The sequence below is a fragment of the Coregonus clupeaformis genome, chromosome 16 (assembly GCF_020615455.1).
Source record: "Coregonus clupeaformis isolate EN_2021a chromosome 16, ASM2061545v1, whole genome shotgun sequence".
In the NCBI taxonomy this organism is placed as follows: Eukaryota; Metazoa; Chordata; class Actinopteri; order Salmoniformes; family Salmonidae; genus Coregonus; species Coregonus clupeaformis.
In genome coordinates this window covers 20,707,843-20,731,109 of record NC_059207.1, presented here as the reverse complement: position 1 = coordinate 20,731,109, position 23,267 = coordinate 20,707,843, and the positions used below count along the sequence as shown (strand labels likewise).

The window sequence follows — 23,267 nt, the reverse complement described above, 5'->3', positions numbered from 1 at the left end:
TTACAGTATGATTACAGTAAGGTTACAGTATGGTTACAGTATGGTTACAGTATGGTTACAGTAAGATTACAGTATGGTTACAGTATGGTTACAGTATGGTTACAGTATGGTTACAGTAAGGTTACAGTAAGGTTACAGTATGGTTACAGTATGGTTACAGTATGGTTACAGTATGGTTACAGTATGGTTACAGTAAGGTTACAGTATGGTTACAGTACGGTTACCGTAAGGTTACAGTATGGTTACAGTATGGTTACAGTGGGGTTACAGTACGGGTACAGTGGGGTTACAGTACGGGTACAGTAAGGTTACAGTATGGTTAGTGTGGTTACAGTATGGTTACAGTATGGTTACAGTATGGTTACAGTAAGGTTACAGTGTGGTTACAGTGCGGTTACAGTATGGTTACAGTATGGTTACAGCATGGTTACAGTATGGTTACATCATGTTACAGTGGGGTTACAGTAGGGTTACAGTATGGTTACAGTGGGGTTACAGTAAGGTTACAGTATGGTTACAGTAAGGTTACAGTATGGTTACAGTATGGTTACAGTATGGTTACAGTGGGGTTACAGTATGGTTACAGTATGGTTACAGTAAGGTTACAGTATGGTTACAGTATGGTTACAGTGGGGTTACAGTAAGGTTACAGTAAGGTTACAGTATGGTTACGGTAAGGTTACGGTAAGGTTACGGTATGGTTACGGTATGGTTACGGTAAGGTTACGGTAAGGTTACGGTATGGTCACGGTATGGTTACGGTATGGTTACAGTATGGTGACAGTATGGTTACAGTATGGTTACAGCATGGTTACAGCATGGTTACAGCATGGTTACAGTAAGGTCACAGTATGGTTACAGTATGGTTACAGTAAGGTTACAGTAAGGTTACAGTATGGTTACAGTGTGGTTACAGTATGGTTACAGTAAGGTCACAGTATGGTTACAGTAAGGTTACAGTATGGTTACAGTATGGTTACAGTAAGGTTACAGTAAGGTTACAGTGTGGTTACAGTGTGGTTACAGTAGGGTTACAGTAAGTTTACAGTAAGGTTACAGTATGGTTACAGTATGGTTACAGTAAGGTTACAGTAAGGTTACAGTAAGGTCACAGTATGGTTACAGTACGGTTACAGTATGGTTACAGTAAGGTTACAGTAAGGTTACAGTATAGTTACAGTAAGGTTACAATATGTTACAGTACGGTTACAGCAAGGTTACAGTATGTTACAGTACGGTTACAGTAAGGTTACAGTATGGTTACAGTAAGGTTACAGTAAGGTTACAGTATGGTTACAGTAAGGTTACAGTAAGGTTACAGTAAGGTTACAGTATGGTCACAGTGAGGTTACAGCAAGGTTACAGCAAGGTTACAGTAAGGTTACAGTAAGGTTACAGTAAGGTTACAGTAAGGTTACAGTATGGTTACAGTATGGTTACAGTATGGTTACAGTAAGGTTACAGTAAGGTTACAGTATGGTTACAGTATGGTTACAGTATGGTTACAGTATAGTTACAGTAAGGTAATAGTAAGGTCTGCTAAATGGCATATTATTATTATTATTATTAAGGCTAATAGCTAACATGATTATGAAGATGCTTTCTCAGTCTGTCTATCTAGGATGATTTCGTTTTTTGTGGAAACCATCTAAATCCTCCTCCTCCTCCTCCTCCTCTCCTTTTTCAATCCCTTCCCTCTTTCCTGGCTCTGAGCCTGCTAAGATTGTCTGTAGCTGAAGTGTTGTGAACAAAATGACACCAGTCTGTAATCATCTCTATCTCTCAGGCCAATACGGATTGGGGTGTGGGTGTTGGCAGGGAAGGGAGCCAATGTATTTCTAGATATTTCCCAAAGCAAATCATCTCCGTTTTTGATCTGCTGTGTCCTTGGGGATCCTTGATGCCCAGAGTCTTTACTGTTTGGCTGATAATATCCAGGAGGGAGATTCTTGCTCAGAGAAACAATCAACTGCTCCCTGTCTGTCTCTGTTGCTGCTGAGAGAATCAGGGCTCCATCCCAAATGACACACTATTCCCTTTATAGTGCACCACTTTTGACCAGGGCCCACAGCGTAGTACACTATAAAGGAAATAAGTTGCGATTTGGGACACAGTTTCTACCTTAGTTGCAGCTCTCTGTCTCTGTTGCAGTTCAGAGGAACAGCAGCTCTCTGTCTCTGTTGAAGCTCAGAGGAACAGCAGCTCTCTGTCTGTCGATGTTGAAGCTCAGAGGAACAGCAGCTCTCTGTCTGTCGATGTTGAAGCTCAGAGGAACAGCAGCTCTCTGTCTGTCGATGTTGCTGCTGACAGCTGACTATGGGCTTTTCATTCTGCTGCTATGCTGTTGTAATTCACACGGCTGGGTTATTAACTCAGCTATGTGGAAAATGCACTCCTGTATTGGTGAGGGCGGTGCATGTCGGTTGGCAGGACGAGACAACTTCCTGCTCTGATACAAATTATTCATCATAGTCCCCATGGGTTGGGCATCAGGCTGAAACAATACCTGCCGTTGAAAATAAATAATTATAGTTACATACTGTATCTTGTGTTGTTACAGCTTACCCAAGCTCCTCATGTTCTGTCGGTGCCCGTCACCTGGGTGAGAGAGGGAGGCATGGTACAGCTGGGGAAGAGGTATCTGAGGGCAGGGTATCAGGGTGCCAGTGATGACCAGATTGTCTACACCATAGTGCGCTCCAAAGGAAGACCCAAACATGGTACGGTACATAACCTTATCCCCCAAACATGGTACGGTACATAACCTTATCCCCCAAACATGCTCCTGTTTCTGCTCACTCACACTGTGTTCATTTGGTAATGATGCTAATTTGTCTTTCTGACTTTCGCTTCCATCCCACATCGCTCTCATACCCTTAATTATCGCCCCCTTACCCTCGCTCTCTCTCCCTTCCTTCCTCTCTCTCCTCTCTCTCTCTCTCCCTTCCTTCCTCTCTCCTCTCTCTCTCCCTTCCTTTCTCTCTCCTCTCTCCTCTCTCTCTTTCTCTCCCTTCCTTCCTCTCTCCTCTCTCTCTCCCTTCCTTTCTCTCTCCTCTACCCTATCTCTCTCCCTTCCTTCCTTCCTCTCTCCTCTCTCTCTCTCCCTTCCTTTCTCTCTCCTCTACCCTCTCTCTCTCCCTTCTGATTCTCTCCCCCCTACCCTCTCTCTCGCTCCCTTCCTGATTCTCTCTCCCTACCCTCTCTCTCTCCCTTCCTTCCTCTCCTCTACCCTCTCTCTCTCCCTTCCTTCCTCTCTCCTCTACCCTCTCTCCCTTCCTGATTCTTTCCCCCTACTCTCTCTCTCTCCCTTCCTGATTCTTTCCCCCTCTCTCTCTCTCTCCCTTCCTGATTCTTTCCCCTACTCTCTCTCTCTCCCTTCCTGATTCTTTCCCCCCTACTCTCTCTCTCTCCCTTCCTGATTCTTTCCCCCTACTCTCTCTCTCTCCCTTCCTGATTCTTTCCCCTACTCTCTCTCTCTCCCTTCCTGATTCTTTCCCCCTACTCTCTCTCTCTCCCTTCCTGATTCTTTCCCCCTACTCTCTCTCTCTCCCTTCCTGATTCTTTCCCCCTACTCTCTCTCTCTCCCTTCCTGATTCTTTCCCCCTACTCTCTCTCTCCCTTCCTGATTCTTTCCCCCTACTCTCTCTCTCTCCCTTCCTGATTCTTTCCCCCTACTCTCTCTCTCCCTTCCTGATTCTTTCCCCCTACTCTCTCTCTCTCCCTTCCTGATTCTTTCCCCCTACTCTCTCTCTCTCTCCTTCCTGATTCTTTCCCCTACTCTCTCTCTCTCCCTTCCTGATTCTTTCCCCACTCTCTCTCTCTCTCCCTTCCTGATTCTTTCCCCCTACTCTCTCTCTCTCTCCCTTCCTGATTCTTTCCCCCCTACCCTCTCTCTCTCCCTTCCTGATTCTTTCCCCCTACTCTCTCTCTCCCTTCCTGATTCTTTTCCCCCTACTCTCTCTCTCTCCCTTCCTGATTCTTTCCCCCCTACCCTCTCTCTCCCTTCCTGATTCTTTCCCCCCCTACCCTCTCTCTCTCCCTTCCTGATTCTTTCCCCCCTACCCTCTCTCTCCCTTCCTGATTCTTTCCCCCCCTACCCTCTCTTACCACCTCTCCCCCTCCAGGTGAAGTGGTGTTGGTGCCCATGCCAGCCGACGGCCCGGTGGAAGGTTGGCAGCCCTCGCCTGATGACAGAATCTCTACCCCCACCTCCTCCTTCACTCAGCAGGATGTGAATGAGGGCACTGTGTGGTACAAACACTTTGGCATTGCCGGGGCCAGTGGGCCGCAAGGAGAAACCTTCCAGTTCCAGGTGAGTGGAGATTGTGTGCCCATTGTGCCCCTACCCACCTGCCTGCCAGCTGGCCTGTCTGTCTGTTCTCACTGGGCACAAGCTCACAAACAAACCAACCAACTAACCACTTTTATATTTTTAGATCCATCTTCTAAGGTGAATGTGTTTTAATGATGTAGTGTGACATTTCAAACGATAACCTTTCAGAAGTGTCTCTTCATGATTTTTTAAAAGACCCAGTGAAGGTATAACCCTGTCTGAAGGTATATCCCTGTCTGAAGGTATAACTCTGTCTGAAGGTATAACCCTGTCTGAAGGTATAACCCTGTCTAAAGGTATAACCCTGTCAAATCTAAAGATGGTCAGATGTTTTCATCATTAGTGAATGCTGTCATGTTCCAAGTGGTCTTTTGTGACAGCCTTATTAACATTCAAACTGAATTGGTTCTGGAGATGATCTTCTAAGGCTTGTGTGTTGGTAGATCAACACTCATCTATTAAATATGACATTATGTCACTGAGTTATTGGTTTTATTGAGCTGTGTGGTGACACGTAAAATCCACAGGGTTAAAATAGAGGGTACAGGGTAAATTAGAGGGTACAGGGTAAATTAGAGGGTACAGGGTAAATTAGAGGGTACAGGGTAAATTAGAGGGTACAGGGTAAATTAGAGGGTACAGGGTAAAATAGAGGGTACAGGGTAAAATAGAGGGTACAGGGTAAATTAGAGGGTACAGGGTAAATTAGAGGGTACAGGGTAAATTAGAGGGTACAGGGTAAAATAGAGGGTACAGGGTAAAATAGAGGGTACAGGGTAAATTAGAGGGTACAGGGTAAAATAATTTAGAAGAACGTGGCATATTAACTTACTGTAGAGATGCTGCTGACATACTGCAGCATATTCTACCTATGTTCTGTAGTTTCACTATAAAATCACTGCAATACTGTGCTACATAACATAACATGTTCATAACATGTTCATAAGCATCTCGTAACATGTTCATAAGCAGCTCGTAACCTGTTCATAAGCAATGCACTAAATATTCACTAGTTCTATATCACAGACAACAGGTCCAATACTTTTACCCTTTTTATTTCATTTTTCATTTTTTAGGGGATACTTTGACCCTTTTCCATAACTGCATTTACAGGACTTCTACTAGTCTAGGTTGAAGCAGAGTTAGTTCCTATTATCTTTTAGTTACAGTCCTTCTACCCAGTTGCAGTCCTTCTACCCAGTTGCAGTCCTTCTATCCAGTTACAGTCCTTCTACCCAGATGCAGTCCTTCTACCCAGTTACAGTCCTTCTATCCAGTTGCAGTCCTTCTACCCAGTTGCAGTCCTTCTACCCAGTTACAGTCCTTCTACCCAGTTGCAGTCCTTCTATCCAGTTACAGTCCTTCTACCCAGTTACAGTCCTTCTACCCAGTTACAGTCATTCTATCCAGTTGCAGTCCTTCTACCCAGTTGCAGTCCTTCTACCCAGTTACAGTCCTTCTACCCAGTTGCAGTCCTTCTACCCAGTTACAGTCCTTCTACCCAGTTACAGTCCTTCTACCCAGTTACAGTCCTTCTACCCAGTTACAGTCCTTCTATCCAGTTACAGTCCTTCTACCCAGTTACAGTCCTTCTACCCAGTTACAGTCCTTCTATCCAGTTACAGTCCTTCTATCCAGTTACAGTCCTTCTACCCAGTTACAGTCCTTCTACCCAGTTGCAGTCCTTCTACCCAGTTGCAGTCCTTCTATCCAGTTGCAGTCCTTCTACCCAGTTACAGTCCTTCTACCCAGTTGCAGTCCTTCTATCCAGTTACAGTCCTTCTACCCAGTTACAGTCCTTCTACCCAGTTACAGTCATTCTATCCAGTTGCAGTCCTTCTACCCAGTTGCAGTCCTTCTACCCAGTTACAGTCCTTCTACCCAGTTGCAGTCCTTCTACCCAGTTGCAGTCCTTCTACCCAGTTACAGTCCTTCTACCCAGTTACAGTCCTTCTACCCAGTTGCAGTCCTTCTATCCAGTTGCAGTCCTTCTATCCAGTTACAGTCCTTCTACCCAGTTACAGTCCTTCTACCCAGTTGCAGTCCTTCTACCCAGTTACAGTCCTTCTACCCAGTTACAGTCCTTCTATCCAGTTACAGTCCTTCTATCCAGTTACAGTCCTTCTACCCAGTTAAGTCATTCTACCCAGTTACAGTCCTTCTACCCAGTTGCAGTCCTTCTATCCAGTTACAGTCCTTCTATCCAGTTGCAGTCCTTCTACCCAGTTACAGTACTTCTATCCAGTTACAGTCCTTCTATCCAGTTACAGTCCTTCTATCCAGTTACAGTCCTTCTACCCAGTTACAGTCCTTCTATCCAGTTACAGTCCTTCTACCCAGATGCAGTCCTTCTACCCAGTTACAGTCCTTCTACCCAGTTACAGTCCTTCTATCCAGTTGCAGTCCTTCTATCCAGTTGCAGTCCTTCTATCCAGTTACAGTCCTTCTATCCAGTTACAGTCCTTCTATCCAGTTGCAGTCCTTCTATCCAGTTACAGTCCTTCTACCCAGTTACAGTCCTTCTACCCAGTTACAGTCCTTCTATCCAGTTACAGTCCTTCTATCCAGTTACAGTCCTTCTATCCAGTTACAGTCCTTCTATCCAGTTACAGTCCTTCTATCCAGTTACAGTCCTTCTACCCAGTTACAGTCCTTCTACCCAGTTACAGTCCTTCTACCCAGTTACAGTCCTTCTACCCAGTTACAGTCCTTCTACCCAGTTACAGTCCTTCTATCCAGTTACAGTCCTTCTACCCAGTTACAGTCCTTCTACCCAGTTACAGTCCTTCTACCCAGTTACAGTCCTTCTACCCAGTTGCAGTCCTTCTACCCAGTTGCAGTCCTTCTACCCAGTTACAGTCCTTCTACCCAGTTACAGTCCTTCTACCCAGTTACAGTCCTTCTATCCAGTTACAGTCCTTCTACCCAGTTACAGTCCTTCTACCCAGTTACAGTCCTTCTATCCAGTTACAGTCCTTCTATCCAGTTACAGTCCTTCTACCCAGTTACAGTCCTTCTACCCAGTTACAGTCCTTCTACCCAGTTACAGTCCTTCTACCCAGTTACAGTCCTTCTACCCAGTTGCAGTCCTTCTATCCAGTTACAGTCCTTCTACCCAGTTACAGTCCTTCTATCCAGTTGCAGTCCTTCTACCCAGTTACAGTACTTCTATCCAGTTACAGTCCTTCTATCCAGTTACAGTCCTTCTATCCAGTTACAGTCCTTCTACCCAGTTACAGTCCTTCTATCCAGTTACAGTCCTTCTACCCAGATGCAGTCCTTCTACCCAGTTACAGTCCTTCTACCCAGTTGCAGTCCTTCTACCCAGTTGCAGTCCTTCTATCCAGTTGCAGTCCTTCTACCCAGTTACAGTCCTTCTATCCAGTTACAGTCCTTCTACCCAGTTACAGTCCTTCTACCCAGTTACAGTCCTTCTATCCAGTTACAGTCCTTCTATCCAGTTACAGTCCTTCTACCCAGTTACAGTCCTTCTACCCAGTTACAGTCCTTCTATCCAGTTACAGTCCTTCTATCCAGTTGCAGTCCTTCTACCCAGTTACAGTCCTTCTACCCAGTTGCAGTCCTTCTATCCAGTTACAGTCCTTCTACCCAGTTGCAGTCCTTCTATCCAGTTGCAGTCCTTCTACCCAGTTACAGTACTTCTATCCAGTTACAGTCCTTCTATCCAGTTACAGTCCTTCTATCCAGTTACAGTCCTTCTATCCAGTTACAGTCCTTCTATCCAGTTACAGTCCTTCTACCCAGTTACAGTTCTTCTATCCAGTTACAGTCCTTCTACCCAGTTACAGTCCTTCTACCCAGATGCAGTCCTTCTACCCAGTTACAGTCCTTCTACCCAGTTGCAGTCCTTCTATCCAGTTGCAGTCCTTCTATCCAGTTGCAGTCCTTCTATCCAGTTACAGTCCTTCTATCCAGTTACAGTCCTTCTATCCAGTTGCAGTCCTTCTATCCAGTTACAGTCCTTCTACCCAGTTACAGTCCTTCTACCCAGTTACAGTCCTTCTATCCAGTTACAGTCCTTCTATCCAGTTGCAGTCCTTCTATCCAGTTGCTGTCCTTCTATCCAGTTACAGTCATTCTATCCAGTTACAGTCCTTCTACCCAGTTACAGTTCTTCTATCCAGTTACAGTCCTTCTACCCAGTTACAGTCCTTCTACCCAGTTACAGTCCTTCTACCAAGTTACAGTCCTTCTATCTAGTTACAGTCCTTCTACCCAGTTACAGTCCTTCTATCCTGTTACAGTTCTTCTATCCAGTTACAGTCCTTCTACCCAGTTACAGTCCTTCTACCCAGTTACAGTCCTTCTATCTAGTTACAGTCCTTCTATCCAGTTACAGTCCTTCTACCCAGTTAGTCCTTCTACCCAGTTACAGTCCTTCTATCTAGTTACAGTCCTTCTATCCAGTTACAGTCCTTCTACCCAGTTACAGTCCTTCTACCCAGTTACAGTCCTTCTACCCAGTTACAGTCCTTCTACCCAGTTACAGTCCTTCTACCCAGTTACAGTCCTTCTATCCAGTTACAGTCCTTCTACCCAGTTACAGTCCTTCTACCCAGTTACAGTCCTTCTACCCAGTTACAGTCCTTCTATCCAGTTACAGTCCTTCTATCCAGTTACAGTCCTTCTATCCAGTTACAGTCATTCTATCCAGTTACAGTCCTTCTACCCAGTTACAGTCCTTCTATCCTGTTACAGTCCTTCTATCCAGTTACAGTCCTTCCTCCTCCTCTTCCAGGTGTCCAGTGAGGGTTCTCCAGACACACTCAGTGATGCTCAGACCTTCACCATCGGAGTGATGCCTGAACTCCCAGGGTTCCCCCAGCCTGCACCCAGCTGTGACCTACAGATAACTGTAAAGGAGAAACATGACTAGGGGAAAACAGGCACTATCTCACTGTGGCATAGTCGCATATTATGTATATGTTTATGTTCATGTGAGATGGATGCATGAGTGTGTGCGTGTGCGTGTGTCTGTGTGAGATCTGTGAATTCCTCCTGTTCATCTCTAAGAGCATGCTGATGTGTATCTGAGATATCATTTTGTTTTATCAGTGTTTGATGCCACAACTTTATCTCTTGTGTGGTTATGTGTGTGTTTGTGTGTGTGTGTTCGTCTTTCTGTGTGTGTGTGTGTGTGTTCGTCTTTCTGTGTGTGTGTGTGTGTGTGTGTGTGTGTGTGTGTGTGTGTGTGTGTGTGTGTGTGTGTGTCGTCTTTCTGTGTGTGTGTGTGTGTGTGTGTGTGTGTGTGTGTGTGTGTGTGTGTGTGTGTGTGTCCATGCAGGCTCTGGAAGATCACGTGACGGTGCTAACATCCACAGCTTTGTCCTTTGTGGACTCTGAGACACCCAGTGAAAAGCTTGTCTACAACATCACCAAGCCCCTACCTCAAGGACAAGGTCATCTACACTGCCATCCACACACACACACACACACACACACACACACACACACACATAAAGTACATCCATCTCACACACACTTCTCAGTAGAGGAGCAGACATCAGGGGAAGTACTCATGTAAGCTAATTATCTCCACTGTCAAAGCAGATAGAAGGAGGACGCCCATGGCCAGTTAGAACAAACTATCACTCTCAGTCCAAGCTAGCTGGAGATCTTTCTCTCGTAAAAATGTGATTATAAAATAACCTTAACCCTAACCTTAGCCACACTGCTAACCATATGCCTTAACCTAACATTGACCTTAAATTGATAACAATTAGCTCATATTCTTTTTTCAGCCAATTTTGACTTTGTAGCTTGGCCACATAGTAGGAAGCAGCTAACACGGGATCCATAATAAACTCACGTCCTATGTAAACCCAGGTTCTGTGGAGCATCGTGACAGAGCCTACAACCCAGTGTCCTTCTTCACCCAAGCTGACGTCAACCAGGGCCGGATCCTGTACCGCCTCCCCCAGGGCCCCCTCTCACCTCCAGGAGCTCTACCAATTCTCTTTCACTGGTGAGTACACGCCAAATCAAATCAAATCAAATCAAAATGTTATTTGTCACATACTCGTGTTTAGCAGATGTTATTGCGGGTGAAGCGAAATGCTTGTGCTTCTAGATCTGACAGTGCAGTAATATCTAACAAGTCATATCTAAAAAATTCACAACATATACCCAATACACACAAAACTAGTAAGGAATGGGATTTAAGAATATATACAGATATGGACAAGCAATGACAGAGCGGCATGGACTAAGATACAGTAGAATATTATAGAATACAGTATATACATATGAGATGAGTAGTGCAAGATATGTAAACATTATTAAAGTGACTAGTGTTCCATTTCTTAAAGTGGCCAGTGATTTCAATAGGCAGCAGCAGCCTCTAATGTGCTAGTGATGGCTATTTAACAGTCTGATGGCCTTGAGATAGAAGCTGTTTTTCATTCTCTCGGTCCCAGCTTTGATGCACCTGTACTGACCTCGCCTTCTGGATGATAGCGGGGTGAACAGGCAGTGGCTCGGGTGGTTGATGTCCTTGATGATCTTTTTGGCCTTCCTGTGACATCGGGTGCTGTATGTGTCTTGGAGGGCAGGTAGTTTGTCCCCGATAATGCGTTCGGCAGACCGCACCACCCTCTGGAGAGCCCTGCGGTTGTGGGCGGTGCAGTTGCCGTACCAGGCGGTGATAGGGAAAGGGAAAGGGAAAGGGAGATATCTAGTCAGTTGTACAACTGAATGCATTCAACTGAAATGTGTCTTCCGCATTTAACCCAACCCCTCTGAATCAGAGAGGTGCGGGGGGCTGCCTTAATCGACATCCACGTCTTCGGCGCCCGGGGAGCAATTAGGGTTAAGTGCCTTGCTCAAGGGCACATCGACAGATTTTTCACCTAGTCGGCTCGGGGATTAGAACCAGCGACCTTTCGGTTACTGGCACAACGCTCTTAACCACTAAGCTACCTGCCGCCCTAATACAGCCCGACAGGATGCTCTCAATTGTGCATCTGTAAAAGTTTGAGTGTTTTAGGTGCTAAGCCGAATTTCTTCAGCCTCCTGAGGTTGAAGAGGCTCTGTTGCGCCTTCTTCACCATATTGTCTGCGTGGGTGGTCCATTTCAGTTTGTCAGTGATGTGTACGCCAAGGAACTTGAAGCTTTCCACCTTCTCCACTGCGGTCCCGTCGATGTGGATAGGGGGGTGCACCCTCTGCTGTTTCCTGAAGTCCACGATCATCTCCTTTGTTTTGTTGATGTTGAGTGAGAGGTTATTTTCCTGGCACCATACTCCCAGAGCCCTCACCTCCTCCCTGTAGGCGGTCTCGTCATTGTTAGTAATCAAGCCTACTACTGTTGTGTCGTCTGCAAACTTGATGATTGAGTTGGAGGCGTGGTTGGCCACGCAGTCATGGGTGAACAGGGAGTACAGGAGCGGGCTGAGCACGCAGCCTTGTGGGGCCCCAGTGTTGAGGATCAGCGAAGTGGAGATGTTGTTTCCTACCTTCACCACCTGGGGGCGGCCCGTCAGGAAGTCTAGGACCTAGTTGCACAGGGCGGGGTTCAGACCCAGGGCCTCAAGCTTAATGATGAGCTTGGAGGGTACTATGGTGTTGAATGCTGAGCTATAGTCAATGAACAGCATTCCTACATAGGTATTCCTCTTGTCCAGATGGGATAGGGCAGTGTGCAGTGTGATGGCGATTGCATCGTCTGTGGATCTATTGGGGCGGTAAGCAAATTGAAGTGCGTCTAGGGTGACAGGTAAGGTAGAGGTGATGTGATCCTTGACTAGTCTCTCAAAGCACTTCATGATGACAGAGGTGAGTGCTACGGGGCGATAGTCATTTAGTTCAGTTACCTTTGCTTTCTTGGTTACAGGAACAATGGTGGCCATCTTGAAGCATGTGGGAACAGCAGACTGGGAAAGGGAGAGATTGAATATGTCCATAAACACACCAGCCAGCTGGTCTGCGCATGTTCTGAGGAGACAGCTAGGGATGCCGTCTGGGCCGGCAGCCTTGCGGGGGTTAACATGCTTAAATGTCTTAATCACGTCGGCCATGGAGAAGGAGAGGCCACAGTCCTTGGTAGTGGGCCTCGTCAGTGGCACTGTGTTATCCTCAAAGCGGGCGAAGAAGGTGTTTAGCTTGTCTGGAAGCGAGACATCGGTGTCGGTGACGTGGCTGGTTTTCCTTTTGTAGTCCGTGATTGTCTGTAGACCCTGCCACATATGTCTTGTGTCTGAGCCGTTGAATTGCGACTCCACTTTGTCTCTATACTGATGTTTTGCCAGTTTAATTGCCTTGCAGAGTGAGTAGCCACACTGTTTGTATTCTGCCACCCAGTCACCTTGCCATGGATGAATGCGGTGGTTTGCGCTTTCAGATTTGCGCGAATGCTGCCATCTATCCACGGTTTCTGGTTAGAGTAGGTTTTAATAGTCACAGTGGGCACAACATCACCTATACACTTCTTGATAAACCCAGTCACTGTTTCAGTGTATACGTCTAAATTATTTTCGGAAGCTACCCGGAATATATCCCAGTCCGCGTGATCAAAACAATCTTGAAGCGTGGATTCCGATTGGTCAGACCAGCGTTGAATAGTCCTTAGCACGGGTACTTCCTGTTTGAGTTTCTGCCTATTGGAAGGGAGAAGCAAAATGGAGTCGTGGTCAGATTTGCCGAAAGGAGGGCGGGTGAGGGCCTCATAACCATCCCGGAAGTTCGAATAGCAATGGTCGAGGGTTTTTGCAGCGTGAGTGCAACAGTCGATTTGTTGATAGAACTTCGGCAGTCCTCAAATTTGCTTTGTTAAAATCCCCGGCAACAATAAATGCAGCCTCTGGATATGTGGTTTACAGTTTGCATAAAGTCCAGTGAAGTTCTTTGAGGGCCGTCGTGGTATCGGCTTGAGGGGGGATATACACGGCCGTGATTATAACCAAAGAAAATTATCTTTGGAGGTAATACGGTCGGCATTTGATTGTGAGATATTCTAGGTCGGGTGAACAGAAGGACTTGAGTTCCTCTGTTACTACAATTACACCTTGAGTCATTAATCATGAAACACACACCTACGCCCTTCTGCTTCCCGGAGAGATATTTATTCCTGTCTGCGCGATGAACTGAGAACCCATCTGGCTGGACCGATTCCGACAGAATATCCCAAGAGAGCCATGTTTCTGTGAAACAGAGTATGTTACAGGCCTTGATGTCTCTCTGGAAAGAAATCCTTTCCCGTAGTTCGTCGAGCTTGTTAACCAGAGGCTGAACATTAGCGAGTAGTATACTTGGAAGCGGTGGGTGGTGTGCGCGCCTCCTAAGTCGAACCAGCAGGCCGCTCCGAGTGCCTCTCCTCCGCCGGCAATGTTTTGGGTCAGCCGCTGGAATCAGTTCAGTTGCCCTGGGGAGAGCAAACAAAGGATTTGCTTCGGGAAAGTCGTATTTGTAATATTCATATGTGTCACCATACTGAATTGTAATTGGATGCATCATACTGTGCAATGATTGGTTAAGACCACCCAGGTGGTGAGGTCATTCTAAGATGATCATGGCCAGAGACACATGGACATGCACGTTATAGCTAGTTAATAAAGAGCTACGTTTATAAATATCCTGTCGTCCTGCATTTTATTATTTTGTACAAAGCGTACAAAACAAGACATGGTGTCAGAGTAAAAGGACTAAAAGATGGATTTTGCTGGAGTTCCTTCACCTCGAATGGATTGGGGGTCTACAAATCTACCCGATGCATGGCGTAAGTTCAAACAGCATGTGGAGCTGATGTTCACGGGTCCTCTGAAGGAAAGAGGAGAAGAGGAAAAGTGCAGCTACCTGCTCCTCTGGATCGGTGAAAAAGGGAGAGACATTTACAACACATGGACACTTACCGAGGCTGAATCAAAGGTACTGAAAACATACTACGATCGTTTTGAAGCATATGTTTTGCCAAAGACCAATACAATTTTCGCTAGGTACAAATTCCATGAGAAAGTACAAGGCGCTAGTGAATCGTTTGAACAGTTTGTCACTGAGCTGCGTCTGCTTGTGAAAGACTGTGATTATGCAAACAAGGATGAGATGGTCAGGGACCGTATTGTATTTGGAATACAATCACCGCGAGTGAGAGAGAAACTTTTGAATGTTGGATCAGAGTTAACGCTGGACAAAGCTATCGACATAGCCAGATCTCACGAGCTAGCACAGGTTCAGATGAAAACCATTTCAGGCGGCAGCATGAGCGCATCACGTGAACAAGCAGTGCACGCAGTCAGGCAGACATCAAAGCACACCTCCAGTGCCCAGAGAGCATGTTTCAGAACGGAGACAGACAGAACTCCAAAACAGAGCGACACAGACTCCAAACGCCCCAAAACATGTGGATATTGTGGATAAAGTGCATGGCGAACAGGGGAATTGCCCAGCTAAAGGCAAACAGTGTACTAAATGTGGAAAATGGAATCACTTTGCAAAAGTGTGCAGAGTTTACCGTGGAAAAACAGTACATGGAAAAACAGTACATACAGTGAGTGAAGATGAAATGTCAATCAAAGAGTCAAATGCTGATGAACTGTTTATTGATTCAGTGACACAGAAAAGTCAGATATCAGAGACAGAGCAAGCCTTTGCTGACATTGAGATAGGAAGACAAGGCACAGAGCTAAAATTCAAACTAGACACTGGTGCACAAGTAAACATTATTCCTCTGAGTAAGTACAGAAGCTTGACATCTGAGTGTGAGCTACAGCCCACCACGCGCAGACTGACTGGTTATGGTGGTGAACAGCTCCCAGTAAAAGGCACATGCACTCTCAAATGCAAATACAAGGAAAGGGACATGATGTTGGACTTTTACGTTGTTGACACTCGAGCACCTGCAGTGCTAGGTCTTAAAGCATGTTTAGACATGGACCTTATCAAGCTAGTTTTATCAGTGACAGCACCAGTAGAGATAGAGAATGTCATGGAGGAGTTTGCTGATGTTTTTACAGGAATAGGACTATTCCCGGGAGAATGTACCATTCACCTTAACCCAGACGCAACCCCTGTGATCTACCCACCGAGAAAGATTCCACTTGCTCTCCGCGCCCGTCTGAAGAAAGAGTTGGAGAGCATGGAGCAATCTGACATCGTCACCAAGGTTACAGAACCGACGGATTGGGTCAACGCGTTAGTGGTGGTGGAGAAACCACGGACAGGCAAGCTCAGAGTATGTCTCGACCCAAGAGATTTGAACAAGGCTATCAAACGCCCCCATTACCCCTTACCGACGCTAGATGGCATCACACACAAGCTAGCGGGCGCACGCTACTTCAGTGTCATGGACGCCAGATCAGGCTACTGGGCTATCAAGCTCACAGAAGAGTCATCTAAGCTCACAACGTTCAACACACCGTTTGGACGCTACAGGTTCCCGTCGCCTGCCTTTTGGGATTATCTCAGCCCAAGACGAAGTTTCAGCGAAAGATCGACGAGGTGTACGAAGGCCTCGACGGAGTCGTGGCAATTGTGGACGACATCCTTGTCTATGGTCGAACCAAAGAGGAACACGACAGAAACCTCAGCGCGATGCTGCAAAGGTCCCGCGAGAGAGGAGTCCGGCTCAACCCCGAGAAGAGCACAGTCGGCGCTACAGAGGTCAGCTACTCGGGCATCTTCTCACAGCGAATGGAATCAAGCCAGATCCGCAGAAGATCTCAGCCATAAAGGAAATGGAGCCACCAAAGAACCGCGCAGAGCTGGAAACAGTGCTTGGCATGGTCAACTACTTAGCCAAGTTCACACCCAGCCTCTCCAATGCTAATGCACCCCTGCGTCAGCTGCTAAAGCAGTCCAGTGAGTTCCTCTGGGACAACCAACACGACATCGCTTTCCAGAAAGTGAAAGACTTGATCACGAGAGAACCAGGACCAATCCTTGCCTACTACGACCCCAACAAAGAGCTCAGACTCCAGGTGGACGCGTCGAAGTATGGACTAGGGGCAGTGCTACCGCAAGAAGGAAAACCCATCGGCTACGCTTCCAAATCTCACAGACTGTGAAATCAACTACGCTCAAATCGAAAAGGAGCTGTATGCCATTCTGTTCGGATGTAAGCGTTTCCATCAGTATGTCTATGGACGACAAGTCATTGTGGAATCAGACCACAAGCCCTCGAGTCAATCATGAGGAAACCGTTAGCCGCAGCCCCGCCAAGGCTACAGAGAATGATCCTTCAACTACAAAATACGACTTCACAATCACTCACCGTCCAGGCAAAGACATCCCTGTCGCAGACACACTCTCCAGGAAGTTTCTTACCTACAAGGACAGCAGCCTCAGTGAAGGCATGGACATGCAGGTGCACACTGTGTACAGCAACTTACCAGTTAGTGACACAAAACTGAAGGAGATCCGAGCAGAAACAGAAAAAAGACACACAACTCACACAGCTGAGGAAAGTCATACAGTCAGGATGGCCTGAGAGAGGAGGAGAAAATGCCCTCAGAGCGTCTCAGAGTTCTGGAACCATCGTGACGAACTATCACAGATCAACGGAATCATTTTCAAAGGAGAGAAAATCATCATTCCTACCAGTCTCAGAGAAGAGATTTTGACAAAGATCCATGCTGGACACATGGGCATGGAAAAGTGCAAACAGAGAGCACGGGACATTTTGTTTTGGCCCGGAATGTGCAAACAAATAGAGGACATGGTTGGTAAATGCCCCACCTGTCTTGAACGACGCCCCTCAAACACCAAAGAGCCAATGTTACCTCACCGTATCCCAGACCGGCCCTGGCAAGTCGTGGCAACCGATCTGTTCACGTGGAACAACGAGGACTACATTATAACAGTGGACTACTACAGCAGATACTTCGAACTCGACAAGCTTCACAGCACCACATCTGCAGCTGTGATACACAAGCTGAAAGCAGCCTTTGCCAGGCATGGCATTGTAGAGACTTTAATATCTGACAATGGGCCTGTTACAAATCAAATGAGTTTGAATCCTTCACAAAAGCATGGGAGTTCACACACGTCACCACAAGCCCACATTACCCTCAGAGTAATGGCCTTGCTGAAAAAATCTGTGCAGATCGCTAAATCACTCATGGACAAAGCAAAAGCAGACAAGAGAGACCCCTACCTCAGTCTCCTTGAATACCGCAACACTCCAGTTGACAACTTCAAATCACCAGCCCAGCTGTTGATGAGCCGCAGACTTCGCTCAATCCTTCCAGCACCAACCAGCAGCTGCAACCTGAGGTCGTCAGCTACAAGGAAGTGCATGCAAAACGTGCACAGAGACAACAACAGCAAAAGCGATACTACGACAGGTCAGCCAGACCACTGCCACCACTGAACGACGGAGAGCCAGTTAGAATCCAGGAGCATGGCTACTGGAAGCCAGCAGTCGTCATCCAACCAGCTGACACTGAACGTTCATATCTCGCTCGCACCGCAGAAGGAGCGGTGTACCGCCGCAATCGTCGTCACCTACTGAACACAAAAGAACAACACACTGACGAGATGAACTGTTCCCCTGAAAGAGAACGGGGTAGACTAAACACAGACACAACACAACATACACCATACTTACCTGCAACACCACAAGAACTGTTGACTGACACAGAAGCATGCTCAGCTTCATATCACACAAGGTCAGGAAGAGAGGTCAAGCCTAGAGCTGTCCTAGACCTGTGAAATGTCAAAGGGTGTAGGCGGATCGCTGCCCTAAAAGAGTTCCAGACTGTAAACTTGTTATTGAAAGTTAACTTGAAATGCTTTGGTATGGTATTTGTTTGATATGTTGAGATGTCATTGCTACAGTGAAAAGCTGAGTTGCTGAGAAATATTTGTTCTAAAAGTAACAGTATGCTGAATCATTGTTTGTCTGTTATGTTGATGCAGTTGGTGCAGTTTAAATGGTTACTTACCTCGAGTTCAAACTACAGAGCATATATTCAAAAGAAACGCTTTATTGTTCCACATATTTTTTTCTTTTTTTTAAAAGAAGGGGGATGTAATATTCATATGTGTCACCATACTGAATTGTAATTGGATGCATCATACTGTGCAATGATTGGTTAAGACCACCCAGGTGGTGAGGTCATTCTAAGATGATCATGGCCAGAGACACATGGACATGCACGTTATAGCTAGTTAATAAAGAGCTACGTTTATAAATATCCTGTCGTCCTGCATTTTATTATTTTGTACAAAGCGTACAAAACAAGACAGTATTCTTGGTCGTAATGCTGGTGAGTTACTGCCGCTCTGATATCCAATAGTTTTTCCCGGCTGTATGTAATAATGTAATACATAAAAAACGAAATACTGCAAAGTTTCCTAAGAGCTAGTCGCGAGGCCGTCATCTTCGTCGGTGCCTAGTGTAAGAACTAGCCAATGACGACAAAGCCATCGATCACGTGACACCATTCATTCCTATGTGAAGGCTCAATAGCGCATTGAAGCCAAATGAAGTCGGTTAAGATGGCGTTGCATGGAGACATAACATGCGCCATTTGAACTACTCCAGGAAGTGACGTTGTAGGCTAGCTCGGTGCTGCCCCCTTTCATTGAGTACCTGAAGCAGAAGGCCGACCGGGGGAATGCAGGCTGAACTATCCTTATAACTTCTCCTCTGTGCAGTTTTATTTTAAAATAACCGGTTCAAGGACATACATCTGTTGTATTAGAACCAATTATTGGTACCATGAATGTTTTCAATTTTTTAAAATTATTTACACAAAGATTGCCATTCTTCCATTCACTATAATGGCGGATCCTGTTTTCCGCAAAGAAATGCCTGCAGTACCGCGGTCGGCCTTGAACTTCCGTGGCTTCAATGACAGGGGGCGGTCGTTCTCCCCTGGTACTCACTCACACACACGCACACACACACACACACGCACACGCACCCACACACACACACGCACACACACACGCATGCACTTACACACACTCACACTCAAACACACAAAAACATACTCAGGTAGTGCCAAGCACACACACACATACGCTGCCGAGCATGTGGTTAGATCTCCCCCCCTCCCCCTCCCATTTAAACTAACTCTGACCCCAGTCTCTCACATGAACACAGCATTAAACGCAAGCCAGTCGCACTCAGTCACACTGTGGTTAATGGGCTGTAAGTGCAACTGGGTAACCATGGCGGTTCCTTGTTAATTCTTCTGTTTAGATTTCACAATGTCTGTTAACAGCTCACTGGAATGTGGAGCTTTCAGTGGACAGTACATAGCCTCATAAGGCCATAGGGAGGTTGGATTGTAGGTAGGACTCTTTGCTCTGTGAATGTCTCTGAGGGAAAACAACTGTAGGAGCTTTCAGGGACCTAGATTACTTAATGGTCAATAATACATGTTCAAAGGAGTCTGCGGTGAAAATATGAATCTTTAAATGTATTTTTAGATGAAAATGTTTCACTAGCTAACTAAGAGGAGCTAGAAGTTGTTTTAGGTTTTTGGTCTAGCCTTTTTGCGTCCCTTTGATATTTTAAGGAGAAATTGTGCACCAATATTGAATTTTAAAAAGCCTTATATTGAATGAAGTGCACTTTAATATAGACCACATGGAGAATTCAATAAATCTGATTTGTATATGAATAAAGACTTGGCCTTTTTGCGTCCCTTTGATATTTTAAGGAGAAATTGTGCACCAATATTGAATTTTAAAAAGCCTTATATTGAATGAAGTGCACTTTAATATAGACCACATGGAGAATTCAATAAATCTGATTTGTATATGAATAAAGACTTGCTAAAGTGCCAAAATTCAGCATTTTGACATGTCCCTTCTAGGAAGATTTCAACCCACTTAATCCCAAAATGTGTCCAAGTTTCACCATTATTGTAAAGGCCTAGTTATTTTGCTGCTTTGACAAAGTCATTTCTGAAGATTATTATGTATATTCATGTGATTAGTGATGCATTTACATCTGTCCCTCATTTTAAGGTAAACCCTGTTATGCAAATATTTGGACCTCTTTAAAATAATGTACCATTCCACCAAGTTAAATTATTCACAGCAGATGACATCGTTTGGGTCTTCTGAACAGCATGGTGAAAAGGAAGTCAGTGTTCTCTCAACCCTGTTCACTCAATTCATGTTAGGAAAACTTAAATTCGAATAAACTTTTCATGGTGTAATTTCATGAACACCATGTGGTCCTATGCTCTTCACCACATGAGGAGTAATGGCCGATCTTCACCTAAAACCTCAACCCTGTTATCGTCAACCCTGTTAGAGGCCCAACTAACTTTATCAATTTGATATTATATGTGAGTTTATTTGTACACGGGATAATTAAACAATAAGAAAATGTTGGATTTTTTGCAAACATTTTTAAATAATAATTAGGAAGTTCCATAAGTGTCCGTAACAGGGTTGACAGACAGTGTGGTACAAGCGCAGATAAAATGTTGTTAATTCATAAGATTTTAATGCCTGAGATGGGGAAAAGTGTTTTTCTGTAGGCTAAACATATCCTCCATGCAACTGAATGTTGAAAGAACAGATATTTTTAAAGTTCATTTCTTAAAAGTTTGCATGTCCTAAAGGCACCCATTTCGTAAAACGACCCAGCTATTTACTTTCATTTTATTTCCATTTATGCTCTATTCTGCCTGGTCACTGTGACTAGACCTAGAGGGAATAAAACACGGTTATCCATCTGCTGCTTGGTCACTTTTTACCATCTCTGTGTGTTTGTGTTACAGCAGCAGATGGATAACCGTGTTTTATTCCCTCTAGGTCTCCCAGAGTCACTGAATATCTATTTCACAGGTATACATTATATTACCTCTAGGTCTCCCAGAGTCTATTTCACATTATATTACCTCTATGGCTGTGGCTTAGAGAGGATGGCAATCATACCCTCCCTCTCCTCCTCCTCCTCCTCTCGTCCTCTCCTCCTCCTCCTCTCCTCCTCAGTAAGTACAGTTACAGCCAGTACAATAACTACAGTCAGTACAGTAACTACAGTCAGTACAGTAACTACAGACAGTACAGTAACTACAGTCAGTACAGTAACTACAGACAGTACAGTAACTACAGTCAGTACAGTAACTACAGACAGTACAGTAACTACAGACAGTATAGTACAGTAACTACAGACAGTAGAGTAACTACAGACAGTACCGTAACTACAGACAGTAGAGTAACTACAGACAGTACAGTAACTACAGCCAGTACAGTAACTACAGACAGTACCGTAACTACAGACAGTACAGTAACTACAGACAGTACCGTAACTACAGCCAGTACAGTAACTACAGTCAGTACAGTAACTACAGCCAGTACAGTAACTACAGTCAGTACAGTAACTACAGCCAGTACAGTAACTACAGACAGTACCGTAACTACAGTCAATACAGTAACTACAGCCAGTACAGTAACTACAGTCAGTACAGTAACTACAGCCAGTACAGTAACTACAGCCAGTACAGTAACTACAGTCAGTACAGTAACTACAGTCAATACAGTAACTACAGCCAGTACAGTAACTACAGTCAGTACAGTAACTACAGCCAGTACAGTAACTACAGCCAGTACAGTAACTACAGTCAGTAAAGTACAGTAACTACAGTCAGTACAGTAACTACAGTCAGTACAGTAACTACAGCCAGTACAGTAACTACAGTCAGTACAGTAACTACAGCCAGTACAGTAACTACAGCCAATACAGTAACTACAGCCAGTACAGTAACTACAGACAGTACAGTAACTACAGTCAGTACAGTAACTACAGTCAGTACAGTAACTACAGTCAGTAAAGTACAGTAACTACAGCCAGTACAGTAACTACAGCCAGTACAGTAACTACAGACAGTACAGTAACTACAGTCAGTACAGTAACTACAGTCAGTACAGTAACTACAGTCAGTACAGTAACTACAGTCAGTACAGTAACTACAGCCAGTACAGTAACTACAGTCAGTAAAGTACAGTAACTACAGCCAGTACAGTAACTACAGCCAGTACAGTAACTACAGTCAGTACAGTAACTACAGCCAGTACAGTAACTACAGCCAGTACAGTAACTACAGACAGTACAGTAACTACAGCCAGTACAGTAACTACAGTCAGTACAGTAACTACAGCCAGTACAGTAACTACAGACAGTACAGTAACTACAGTCAGTAAAGTACAGTAACTACAGCCAGTACAGTAACTACAGACAGTACAGTAACTACAGCCAATGCAGTAACTACAGTCAGTACAGTAACTACAGTCAGTACAGTAACTACAGCCAGTACAGTAACTACAGTCAGTACAGTAACTACAGTCAGTAAAGTACAGTAACTACAGCCAATACAGTAACTACAGCCAGTACAGTAACTACAGACAGTACAGTAACTACAGCCAATGCAGTAACTACAGTCATTACAGTAACTACAGCCAGTACAGTAACTACAGCCAGTACAGTAACTACAGTCAGTGCAGTAACTACAGACAGTACAGTAACTACAGACAGTACAGTAACTACAGCCAAAGCAGTAACTACAGTCATTACAGTAACTACAGCCAGTACAGTAACTACAGCCAGTACAGTAACTACAGTCAGTGCAGTAACTACAGACAGTACAGTAACTACAGACAGTACAGTAACTACAGCCAAAGCAGTAACTACAGCCAGTACAGTAACTACAGACAGTACAGTAACTACAGACAGTACAGTACAGTAACTACAGTCAGTACAGTAACTACAGTCAGTACAGTAACTACAGCCAGTACAGTAACTACAGTCAGTACAGTAACTACAGCCAGTACAGTAACTACAGCCAGTACAGTAACTACAGCCAGTACAGTAACTACAGACAGTATAGTACAGTAACTACAGTCAGTACAGTAACTACAGTCAGTACAGTAACTACAGTCAGTACAGTAACTACAGACAGTACAGTAACTACAGTCAGTACAGTAACTACAGACAGTACAGTAACTACAGACAGTA

At 45.0% G+C, this 23,267-nt stretch overlaps 1 protein-coding gene across 1 annotated transcript in view; it reads left to right on the top strand.

Moving 5' to 3' along the window:
• Positions 1-23,267, top strand: part of LOC121584279 (extracellular matrix organizing protein FRAS1-like) — a 272,736-nt gene that overhangs the window by 113,083 nt on the left and 136,386 nt on the right. Inside the window, exons 23-26 of the mRNA XM_045225959.1 lie at positions 2,561-2,720; positions 4,125-4,312; positions 9,093-9,209; positions 10,181-10,319. Coding sequence (XP_045081894.1) covers positions 2,561-2,720; positions 4,125-4,312; positions 9,093-9,209; positions 10,181-10,319 — 604 coding nt within the window. The remainder of the gene's footprint in view (positions 1-2,560; positions 2,721-4,124; positions 4,313-9,092; positions 9,210-10,180; positions 10,320-23,267) is intronic.